We start from the raw sequence: 10,680 nt of genomic DNA, 5'->3' as shown, positions 1-10,680 counted from the left end.
GAGTCCGCCCCTCCCTGCGTGGCCCGCAGCAGGTGCTGTTCCCGCTCCCTACGCCTCTGCCTGTGTTTGCACTGCTGACCGGGCCAGGCTCCGAGCTGCCCTCAGTGTGCATCGGCGTGAGCCCCGGAAGGCCGGCGAAGTCGGTGCTCTTCCACACCGTGCGCTTCGGTGCGCTCTCCTGCTGGCTGGGCGAGATGAGCACGGGTGAGTCGGGCAGGCTCTGGGACGGGTGAGGCTTATCAGTTGGGTTGGGTTGGGTCTGAGTGGCTGGGCGGTGCTTAGCCTGAGGCGTAACTGGGAAAGGGGATGAACCGAGAGCGGGGCGGGAGAACGTTGGGTATATATAATTAGTGAGATTGATGATGGGGAGTGGGGAATTCTGTGAGGGGCGCGGTTTAGCCCGATTGCTTGGGAATGGAGAGGGGGGCCTAGCGGAGGAAGGCGTAATGCGGGGAATTGGTCCCTGAACCCGGATCTCTCAAGCAGAGCACAAGGGACCAGTACAGGTGACCCAGGTCGAGGAAGACAAGGTGATGGTGTTGATGGACGGTAAGAACTTTCCTTCCTCCCTTGCCTCCACTGTTCCTAGGTACCGACCCCCAGGCCCCGCACCTCTCAGAAACTCTGAGCGCCTCCAGTCCTTACTCGTCCTGCTTTGCTTCTTACACTGAACGTATTGTCCGGTCCCTCGATAACCTTCTCAAGCCCGCTTACTGCTCTTAAAGTCCCTTCTCTACCTCCTTCTAGGGTCCCTGAAGCTGGTAACCCCAGAGGGGGCCCCGGTCCGGGGGCTTCGAACTCCAGAGATCCCCATGACTGAAGCAGTGGAGGCCGTGGGTATGTGCCGGAATGATAATTCCGGGGTCCGGGGTCCAGGTTGGAGGCTTAAGTGAAACCCAAGGGTAACAGGCACTGCTTTCCTCCCAGCTATGGTCGGGGGTCGGCTCCAGGCCTTCTGGAAGCATGGAGTGCAGGTGTGGGCTCTAGGCTCGGACCAGGTAAGCTCCTCCCTCCTAGCACTCGCAAGCCCCTCCCACGTCAGTCATCTCACTCATCAGATCGATTGGGAGAACAAACTCAGCGTGTAAAGTCCTGGAGGTGACACTTTCTCTAGGCTCAGTTCAGACAGATCCCCTTCTCTGCTCCAGTGTCTCTTGGGACCAGACCTCATCCAGGATTATAGGGTCACTGTGTGACTTTGCATCTTTCTGAGCCTCCCTCAGGCTCCCAACTGTAAAATGGGGTCACAGATAGAGACAAGTGGGTTAAGAGCACGGACCAGATTGCCTGGGTTGGAATCCAGCTGAATGATTTTAGGCAAATGACTTAATCTTTCTGTGCCTCACTTTTCTCATCCGGAAAATGGAGTGAAAATGATGCTTAATTCACAGAACACCATGTGTCAGGCTCTGCCCTTACACTTTTGTATTCTTAATCTTCGGGATCACCTGTCAGGTAGGTATTATGATTTCAAAGGTTAGTGCTCTGAGGTGCAGAGAGGTTAAGTATCTTGCCTGAGGTCACACAGTTGATGAATGGTGTTAGCAGCAAAGATTATTTCTGGACCTGAGGAGTTCAGAGACCTTGCCCCTTACTCTCTTTAAGGGAGAGGGGAGGAGTCTTCTAGACACTGATACAGCACCTTTTCCCCCAGCTGCTGCAGGAGCTCAGAGACCCCACCCTCACCTTCCGTCTGCTTGGCTCCCCCAGGTATGAACTTGGGGAAGAGAACAGAGGACCAGGGAGGGGGGGTGCTTTGGAGGTAAAGAGGGTATCTTGAGGTGTCCCCAGCCCTCTGTATCTTTGGCCTGGACATCCTCTCGCCTGGTCTCCCTGCTTCTGTCTCTGTCCCCTATAGTCTATTCCCCACAGAGCAGCCAAGGTGGGATTTTCTTTTGTTAAAACTTTTTTAATTAATTAATTTATTTTTGGCTGTGTTGTGGCTCCCGGGCTCTAGAGCACAGGCTCAGTAGTTGTGGTGCACGGGCTTAGTTGCCTCATGGTGCGTGGGATCTTCCCAGATCAGGGACTGGATCTGTGTCTCCCACATTGGCAGGCAGGTTCTTCACCACTGAGCCACCAGGGAAGCCCGAAGGTGGAATTTTCATTCTTTTTTAACTTTTTATTGATATGTTGATGCAAATTTAGACTCAGAGAAGTTGCCAAAATAAATTTAAGAATTCTGTATCCCCTTCACCCAGATTCCCTGTATATTATTTTTAACCACATTTGCTTTATTCTTGCCTTGGATATATGTGTAATTTTTTTCTTTTGGCACATGAATTGCAAGCATGATGCTAGTTTACCCCAAAATACTTCAGTGTATGTTTCCTAAATCAAGGCAAGGACATACTCTTACAAACCACAATACAGCTGTCAAAATCAAGAAAAGAGCACCGAGATAGCACTATCTTCTAATTTCACACACCCACTCAAGTCTCACCAGTTTTTCCAATGATGCTCTTTGTAACCAAAAAATAATACTTTTTTTTTTTTTTTGGTCCATGATATCATCCAGGATTATAGGCTGCATTTTGGGGTCATGTTTCTTTAGTCTTGTGCCCGGAACATTCTTCAGACTTTCTGTGCTTTTCGTGACCTTGACACTTCTGAAGAGCACAGGAAATTTGTTTTTCAGAATGTCCCTTAGTTGGGTTTGAGGTTTCCAGGTTACACGTTTGGGGCAGGAATACCACAGAAGTGATGGGGTGTCCTTACTGCATCGGATCAGGAAGTGTGTGTCAGTTTGTCCCGCTACTGGTGAGGTTATCTGTGGTCGGTCACTTGGTTAAAATGGAATGAGCCAGCTTTCTTGACTATAATGCTACTCTTCTTTCCTCTGTATAAATAAGTATCCTTTTGGGTAATTTCTTGAAACAATGTAAAACTATTGTTTCACCTAATTTTACCATGACTTGATGATTTTTGCCTGAGCCTATTAAATGGTGAGTTTCCTATTTCTATCATTCTTTCTACATTTATAAGTCAGCATTCTACTGTAGGAAAGAGCTGTCCCTTCTCCACCATGTATGTGTGTATGTATATTTGTATGTATGTGTGTATATATGACTGTGTGTGTGTGTGTGTATTTCAGCATAGTCTCAAGGGTTTTTAGTTTATTCTTTTTTAAAAAAGGATCCTCCACTTTATTTTTCTTTAAAGATTTATTGTTTATTTTTGGCTGCGGTGGGTCTTTGTTGTTACACACAGACTTTTCTCTAGTTGCCGAGAGCGGGGGCCACCCTTCTTCGTTGCAGCGTGTGGGCTTCTCACTGTCGTGGCTTCTCTTATTGTGGAGCACAGGCTCTGGTAGCTGTGGCTCATGGGCTTAGCTGCTCTGTGGGAAGTGGGATTTTCCTGGGCCAGGGATCAAACTGGTGTCCCTTGTATTGCAAAGCAGATTCTTAACTGCTGGACCACCAGGAAAGCTGGTTTTCATTTTATTCTATGGGTTATAATCTATTACTATCATTATCTGTTTTGAGGCACAAATACTCACAGATTTAGCCAGTGAGAGCTTTTTCAAGGATCTCTCTGATCTTTCAATATGTCAGAGGGGCCTTTTAAAATCCAGATCTGATTGTGTCACTCTCCACCTGGTTGAAAGCTTCCTGTGGCCTCAAGATAAATACCCAATCCTGGTCACAGCCCACAAACCATGACTTGTGCAGTCAAGCCCTCTCCCATGTGAGTCCTTTGCCCAGGCTGTTGTCTCTGCCCAGAACACTCGTCCCTGCCCTTTCACCAGGTTCCCTCCTGAGCTTCTTTCAGGCTCCACCATCCATTCTTTAGGGACACCTTGGCTGACCCCTTGAGCTGGGTTTCCCTGCTGTGTGCCTCATGCTTCTTTGTACTTATTGAATTCACTGGTTCATGTTGGTCTCCTGAGGGCAGGGGCCGTGTCTGCTCATCCACTGCTCTACCCAGCACTATGCTGGCACAAACTCTATCGACTTCTCTGCAAATGAGTGAATGAACAAATGAGTGAATGAACTGACTTCTCTTTTCCTTCCCCAGGCCTGTGGTGGTGGAGACGCGCCCAGCAGACGATCCCACTGCCCCCAGCAATCTCTACATCCAGGAATGAGTCCCCGAGGGGGTGTTAGGAACCAGTCTCGACACCTCCCTCCCCAATGGACACACACTCCTGATCCTGGCATACCCCTGTCTCCCAATAAACATGACTTCAGTCTCTGCTTTCATCTTGGTTTTGGGGTTGGGGGGAGGAGAGGAGAGCAGAATTCCTGGATGCCCCCCCCATCAGCAATCCAATACAATGATGTCAGGGGTGTAGCACAGACTTTATTTGTCAGTACATGGTCACCCCTCCCCCAGCTGCCTTGTCGGGAGGGGTTTGAGGGCTACGGGGTTTGCTGTGAGAATAAGGCACTTGAGGTGGGGGGTGAAGGGCCAGCTGGGGGTGTCTCAGCTAAGCTGGTCCTCATACTGCTTGCGGAAACAATCGCCAGCCGGGAAGAAATCCCAACATCTCTCTTGGTACATCTTCCAGACGTAAGACTCCTAGTGGTGGGGGATGGGGAAGAGTTAGTTGGTCACATCTTCAAATGCTTCGTTTTGACATGAGCTTTTCACTGCCACCTGCTGCCTTACCTTATATTAAAATACACCACGTCCCTGCCCATTGTCCTTCCAATAACACACCCTTACCTGGCCCGTGTGTTCTGTCTCGTCCTTGTTTATCAGATACATCAGGAAAAACCTGGGGATGGGAGGCAGCAGTAGACAGGTCACGATTTCCCTTACTTTCTCCTGATTAGCTGGCTGGGAGTCCACACACATGGACACCGCACCCTCTCCCCAGACTAGTCAATAGTATCTCCCTCCCCTCCCCGCTGTCGGTGGCCACGCCCCACCCTCCTGTTTGGCCAGTGGGCCCACACTCACATGTAATTGGCCAGGTTGTGTTCCTCCAGTGTGTGAGTCTCGAACCCATGCGGTGTCGTATCAAAGTAATCACTGCCGATACCGCAGATGAAGCACTTGGTCTGTGCATGGCAGGAGACATCAGAATCAAGGTCCGTTCAACCCCCTAGGGTCCTGTAATCCCTCAGGGTCGCCCCCCAGACATGACCTACCTCCATATCTTCCTTCACTTGCTCTTGTTGGTCTCGGAGCTCGCCAAAAGCATCAATGATCAGACCTGGGGGGTTGGGGGGAGTTGCAGGGCGCACGTCAGTGTCTAACTTCTCACCTAATTCAGGCTTCCCTCTCTTCTAGCTATCTGCCTTTGAGTCTTGTACTCCATCTCTCTAATCTCACCCCACTTACTAAAAATAATACCTAGTGTTTACTGAGCACTTACCATGAGCCAGATACTTACCACCTATGAATTAACGTAATTCTGGCAACTCTATGTGGCTAGTATAATTAATATCCTCATCTTATAGATGGAAAAACTGAGTCTCAGAGAGGTCACTTGCCCAAAGTCTCACAGTAGAGGGAGGTAGAGCCAGGACATGAATCCAGGCTGACCAGATCCTGGATTTGTATGCTAAAGAGCTAGCCTGCCTCTGGACACAGCCCCCACTCCCAAGACCCTGATGAGCACTGACCCTGGATAATGGCCAACAGGATGACGATGACGAAGAAAAAGAAGGTGATGTCGAAGACCACCCGGTACAGCTCGTATTCATCGCCTGCTGGGTCCTCTATCTCGTCCCCAATGCCCCCACCAGCTCGGACACCCACGTACATGTGGAAGAGGTAACACTGCAGGGGCAGGGTGAGAAACACGAGTCGCGGGTTCAGTCTTTGGCATTCACTGAGAACCTACAGGGCGCCGGATTGGCTGGAGCAGGGCGCACACGGCAATGACTGAGACAGCCCTGAACACTGCTCTTACAGGGCTCACAAGCTTGGCATCAGATAGTGACAGCCCAGAAATGATCAGGGTTGTGATAGGGAGGGCTCAGGGCCAGGAAAGCACAGTGTAATCATGGGCAAGATGGGGGAAGCACAGGAAACGTTGAAGTTTTGAAAGCCTGACCCCGCCTGGGTGATAGGGTAAGGCTTCCTAGAAGAGAGGACATGTGTGAACTGGAAACGTGAAGAAAATGTTAGGTGGGAGAGAGAGTTCCAGGCAGAGAAAACCACATGTGTTTCGTCACCCCTGGGGAGGAAAGAATACATCTTGCTCCTGTGAGGAACTGAAAAGAGGTTCAGTGAGGCTGGAAACAGAGTTCCTGTGAGCAAGAGCAAGGAGAGAAATGAGGGCCAGCTAATGGTCCCGGAGGGCTTCCTGTAAGAGGCAGCATTTAAGTTGAAGATGAGGCATCAAGTGAATAGGCGTGTGTACGTAGGGCCAGGGAGAGGGCGGGTGGAGAGACTGTCAGATGCAAAGGGCTTGGGTTTGGAGGAAACACATGATTTTAGGGGAACTGAGGGAGGCCCAGGCAGCCAGAGAGCAAAAGGCAAGGACTGTGGTTAGACTCAGGCCAGGCTAGTTTTCCCCTGGCTTTGTACACCATGAAGGCACTGGGGAACCACAAGAAGGTTCTGAGCAGAGGGAAGGACATGGTCTGCCTGAGACTTGGGAAAGACCTTACACTTTTTTTTTCTGTGTCTCAGGAAGTGAGAGAACCCAGTGGCCTTGGGTAAGAGCTAAGACCAGTGACTGGTGGGAACAAGGCTGAGTGACAAGACCAAGTCTGGTGGGGCCTCAAATATCAGACTGAGGAGCCAGATGGGTCCCGTGAGCATAGTGCCAGATTACAGGCCGTTCTGAGATACAGCACTGGAGTGATTCTTTCAACTGTGACCCTTGCCTACAGTAGGTTAAACTCAATTTGGGTGATGACCACCACTTATTAGAATAGAAGAGAAAATAGAAACACGCACGGCATAAAATTTTTCCTGATAGATAATGATGATAGTAGCTCACGTCTATGGAATCCTTAATACCTGTCAAGCACTATTCTAAGCTTTTAAGTCTTTGATGGTCAGGGAGCATCGTATGTGCTCAGTTATGTCCAACTCTTTGCGACCCCATGGACTGTAGCCCACCAGGCTTCTCTGCCCATGGGATTTCCCAGGCAAGAATACTGGAGTGGGTTGCCATTTCCTTCTCCAGGGGATCTTCCCAGCTCAGGGATCGAACCCATCTCTCCTGCATTGGCAGGTGGGTTCTTTACCGCTGAGCTACCAGGGATCATCACTGAGTCCTAAAAGTAACCCTGGGATATAGGCTCTATTATTATGCAATCATTCCACAGGTGAGGACACCAGAGCATGGGGAGGTTGAGCTGTCAACCCCAAATCACATGGCTTGTAAGTCAGGCACTGTGCTTGAGCACCTTTCCAATAATAATACCTTGAAAAGCTCAAATATTACAACAGTGGCTACCATTCATTGAGGCAGCATTCCAAGTACCTCACAAGGGTCAGATCACTTAACCCCGGAAATAAGTCTGCAAGGTAGGGTCTATTACTTTTTTTTTTTTAATTTGGTTGCACTCTCTGGCATGTGGGATCTTAGCTCCCTGACCAGGAATTGAACCCACGCCCACTACCTTGGAAGGGGGAGTCAACCACTGGACAGCCCAGGAAGTCCCAAGGTAGGTCCTACTACTAATCCCCTTTACAGATGGGAAAACTAAGGGTCAGGGATGGTTGGTAACAGGTCCAAGAGCGTGGGGGGTGGGGCTCACTGTCATCATGTCGTCACACTTCATGTCAGGTTCATCCTCGTCCTCGCTCTTGTTGTAGAACTTGCGGAAGAAGTTGAAGGCCACCACGGTGTACAGGTAGACCACCACTGCCAGGAGGCCCACGGTCATCACCAGCTGGGGGCGGGCAGGGGGCGGGTCAGCTCCATGCTCGGCTTGCCGCTCCCCCATGCCCACCTTCTCTATTGTTGCCCCACTTCAGCCCAGATGGCCCTCCTGCCGGGGTCTCACGACCCACATCCACCCTGGCTCAGCCAGCCCAGCCTTGTCCCTCCTCACCCAACCCTGCGCCCTCCTCATCCGAGCTGCCCAGCCTTCACCCTCCATCCCTCCTAAGGGACAGCTAAGGTGGCCCCTGCCAGGTTCACTCCACTCGGGCAGATCCCTCCACACCTGCTTCCCATTGTGGGTGACGGAGGAGAGGATAGTGCGCAGCGTCTTGACCCCCATGGCGATGTCCAGGAGGTGGGCGGCAAAGAAGAAGTTGTTGTAGTGCCCGAGGAGGGACATCACCATGTACCAGCCCAGGTACAGGAAAGACTGTGGGCGCACAAACCAGGGGTCAGCGGGCATACATGAGGGTCAAGGAGCTCTCTGGAGGCCCAGGACCATTCAAGAGCATCGGGAGTGCTCTGGTGGTCAGGGTGCCATCTCTGGCTAGGGATTATTTGAAGGATCAGGAACACTCTAGAACAATGGCGCACTCGGTGTGGGAAGCCATTCTTCGAGGAGCTGGGGAACCCTCGGCAGAAGGATGTAGTCTGGGAATATAAGAGTGTTCTGGGTCTTCCGTGGAGGTCTAGTGGCTAAGAATACGCTTGCCAATGCAGGGGATGCAGGTTTGATCCCTGGTCTAGGAAGATTCCACATTCTGTGGGGGCAGCTAAGCTTGTCCACCACAACTACTGAGCCCACGTGCTGCAAACTACCCTGCAACTGGAGAGCAGTACCCCCACTCGCCACAGCTAGAGAAAGCCTGTGTGCAGCAGCAAAGACCCAGTGCAGCCAAATTAATGATTAAATATAAAAGAAAATGAATTAAGGAAAACAAAACAAAGAGTGTGTGGAGGGTAAGGAGCCTTAGGCAGGACTGAGGATGCCCTAGGATCAGATGTGCGCAGAGCTCAGGAGTGGGTCCCTGGTCAGGGATACCTGGGGGTGGAGCCCCCAACCCTCCTAGCGCCCTTCACCTGCAGGCCCCTCCCCCACCTACGGGGCCCTCCTCACATTGTCTGTGAAGATGACCCCGAACTTCCAGATCTGGTACTTCACATCGATGGACATAAGCCTGTAGGGCAGAGAAAACAAGGATGGCCAGATGCTGGAGAGTCAGACCACGGCCACCTGCCCCAGGCCTGGGGGTGGGGGCGGTCCTCCCTGGCTCACCAGGTGAGCAGCCCCGGCGGTGGTTCAGGTTTGCGCTCGTTGTGGGCTGTGATCTCCAGCGTGGCCAGATCCATGCCCAGCAGCTCGGCGATCCGCTCCCGCCCATAGATGTCCCCGTGCTTGTCCAAGACCTGCATGGGGAGCATGGAGCTGTGCAGACATGACTGGAGTGGGGAAGGTGGTGGTCTGCTCTGTCGGGGGGAGGTCTGGGGACATTCTGAACTTTGTGTGAGAGATTGGGGGTGCATTTTTCTGGGGAGAAGGGCCAGAACTTTCTTCAGATCCTCAGGGGTAGGGTCCAAAAGTAATAAAGCGCCCCCCACCAGTTAGCTCATTAGCCAAATTAATTGGGATAATTTATTATAATTAGACAGGTAGGCAAGGAATCCTATATAACTATATAACCTATATAATCCTATATAACTGCCCCCCAACCCCATCACTGCTGAATTTATCTCCTGCTCACCCTCTCTCTCACTCCGCTCCAGCCACACTGGCTTCCCCACAGCTCCTCAAATGCTCCAGGCACATCCCTGCCCCATCTCCTTTACAGCTGCCATTCTCGCCCCGCCCAGGACACACTTCCCCCGGATTTTCACCTGCCTCACTCCCTCACCTCCTAATCACCCTGCACGAAAGAGTAATCTCTCTGGGCCGGCCCCCACACACTCCTCCCTGCCCCGCACCGTCTTTTTCTCTCCTACAACACTTATCACCATCTGAACATTATAAAATGTGTTCATCTGTCTTTCCAACTTAAGGGCCAAGATGTGTTTACTGCTAGGAACCCTAGTACAGTTCCTAGTAGGTAGGACCGACTAGATACCTAGGAGGTACTCAATAAACTTTTGTTGAGTGAATGAATGATTCTAACAGCCAACACTTGTCTAATGTCTTTTTTTGTGCCAGATACTGTTCACGAAGCAGGTCAAACAATCTTTACAACAACCCAGTGGGGTCAGCCCTCTTAGTACCTCACTCAACATGATGGAAATTGAGGCACAGAAAGGGTGACACACCCAGGAATGGAAAAGCAGACAAGGGACTTCCCTCATAATCCAGTGGATAAGAATCTGCCTTCCAATGCAGGAGACATGGGTTCTGTCTCGAGTAGAGGAACTCAGTTCCCACAGACCACAGAGCAGCTAAGCCACAACTAGAGTAGCCCGAGTACAGCAGTGAAGATCCCAGGTGCCGCAACTATGACCCAATGCAGTCAAATTAATTAATTAATGAAATATTAACAAAAAAGAGAAAAGCAGACAATCCAGCACCAGAGTCTACGTGCTGAAGATAAGATGCCTTAGCTCCTCCCTCAAAAGTAATATTCATGAAGTATTTACTCTGCGGCAGGCACTGCTGAGGTTATCACATGCATTGTCTCATTATGGGGGGGTCGGGGGTGACTATCATGTCCATTTCCAGACGGGCAAACTGAGGTGCTTCTCAGAGAGGCAAAGCACCTTGCCCAAGGCTGCATGCAAAGCAAGTGCTTGACTGGGCTCGTGGCCTCAAGGGACCCAGCTGGGGAGGACCTTCGACCTCCCTTTTGGCAGCGTCTCACCTTCCGCTTGACAAACTTGTCCCAGTAGTTGCTGGGGAAAGACCT

At 51.0% G+C, this 10,680-nt stretch overlaps 2 protein-coding genes across 2 annotated transcripts in view; one reads left to right on the top strand and one right to left on the bottom strand.

Annotated features, from left to right (window-relative positions):
• The window catches only part of MAP4K1 (mitogen-activated protein kinase kinase kinase kinase 1), a 16,911-nt gene extending 12,717 nt beyond the window's left edge, over window positions 1–4,194 (top strand). The window contains 6 exon segments of the mRNA XM_010849196.1: window positions 30–204; window positions 487–549; window positions 748–837; window positions 928–998; window positions 1,655–1,710; window positions 4,018–4,194. Of these exon segments, the coding sequence (XP_010847498.1) occupies window positions 30–204; window positions 487–549; window positions 748–837; window positions 928–998; window positions 1,655–1,710; window positions 4,018–4,087 (525 nt within the window). The 3' untranslated portion in view covers window positions 4,088–4,194.
• An 88-nt stretch (window positions 4,195–4,282) lies between these two features.
• RYR1 (ryanodine receptor 1 (skeletal)) overlaps window positions 4,283–10,680 on the bottom strand; it is a 130,714-nt gene continuing 124,316 nt past the window's right edge. The window contains 10 exon segments of the mRNA XM_010849313.1: window positions 4,283–4,521; window positions 4,669–4,720; window positions 4,906–5,006; window positions 5,097–5,161; window positions 5,574–5,730; window positions 7,668–7,802; window positions 8,079–8,225; window positions 8,913–8,973; window positions 9,072–9,202; window positions 10,636–10,678. Coding sequence (XP_010847615.1) covers window positions 4,426–4,521; window positions 4,669–4,720; window positions 4,906–5,006; window positions 5,097–5,161; window positions 5,574–5,730; window positions 7,668–7,802; window positions 8,079–8,225; window positions 8,913–8,973; window positions 9,072–9,202; window positions 10,636–10,678 — 988 coding nt within the window. The 3' untranslated portion in view covers window positions 4,283–4,425.

The sequence above is a fragment of the Bison bison genome, unplaced genomic scaffold, assembly GCF_000754665.1.
Source record: "Bison bison bison isolate TAMUID 2011002044 unplaced genomic scaffold, Bison_UMD1.0 scf7180017864280, whole genome shotgun sequence".
NCBI classification, from domain to species: Eukaryota; Metazoa; Chordata; class Mammalia; order Artiodactyla; family Bovidae; genus Bison; species Bison bison.
This window is presented reverse-complemented; position numbering and strand designations above follow the sequence as displayed.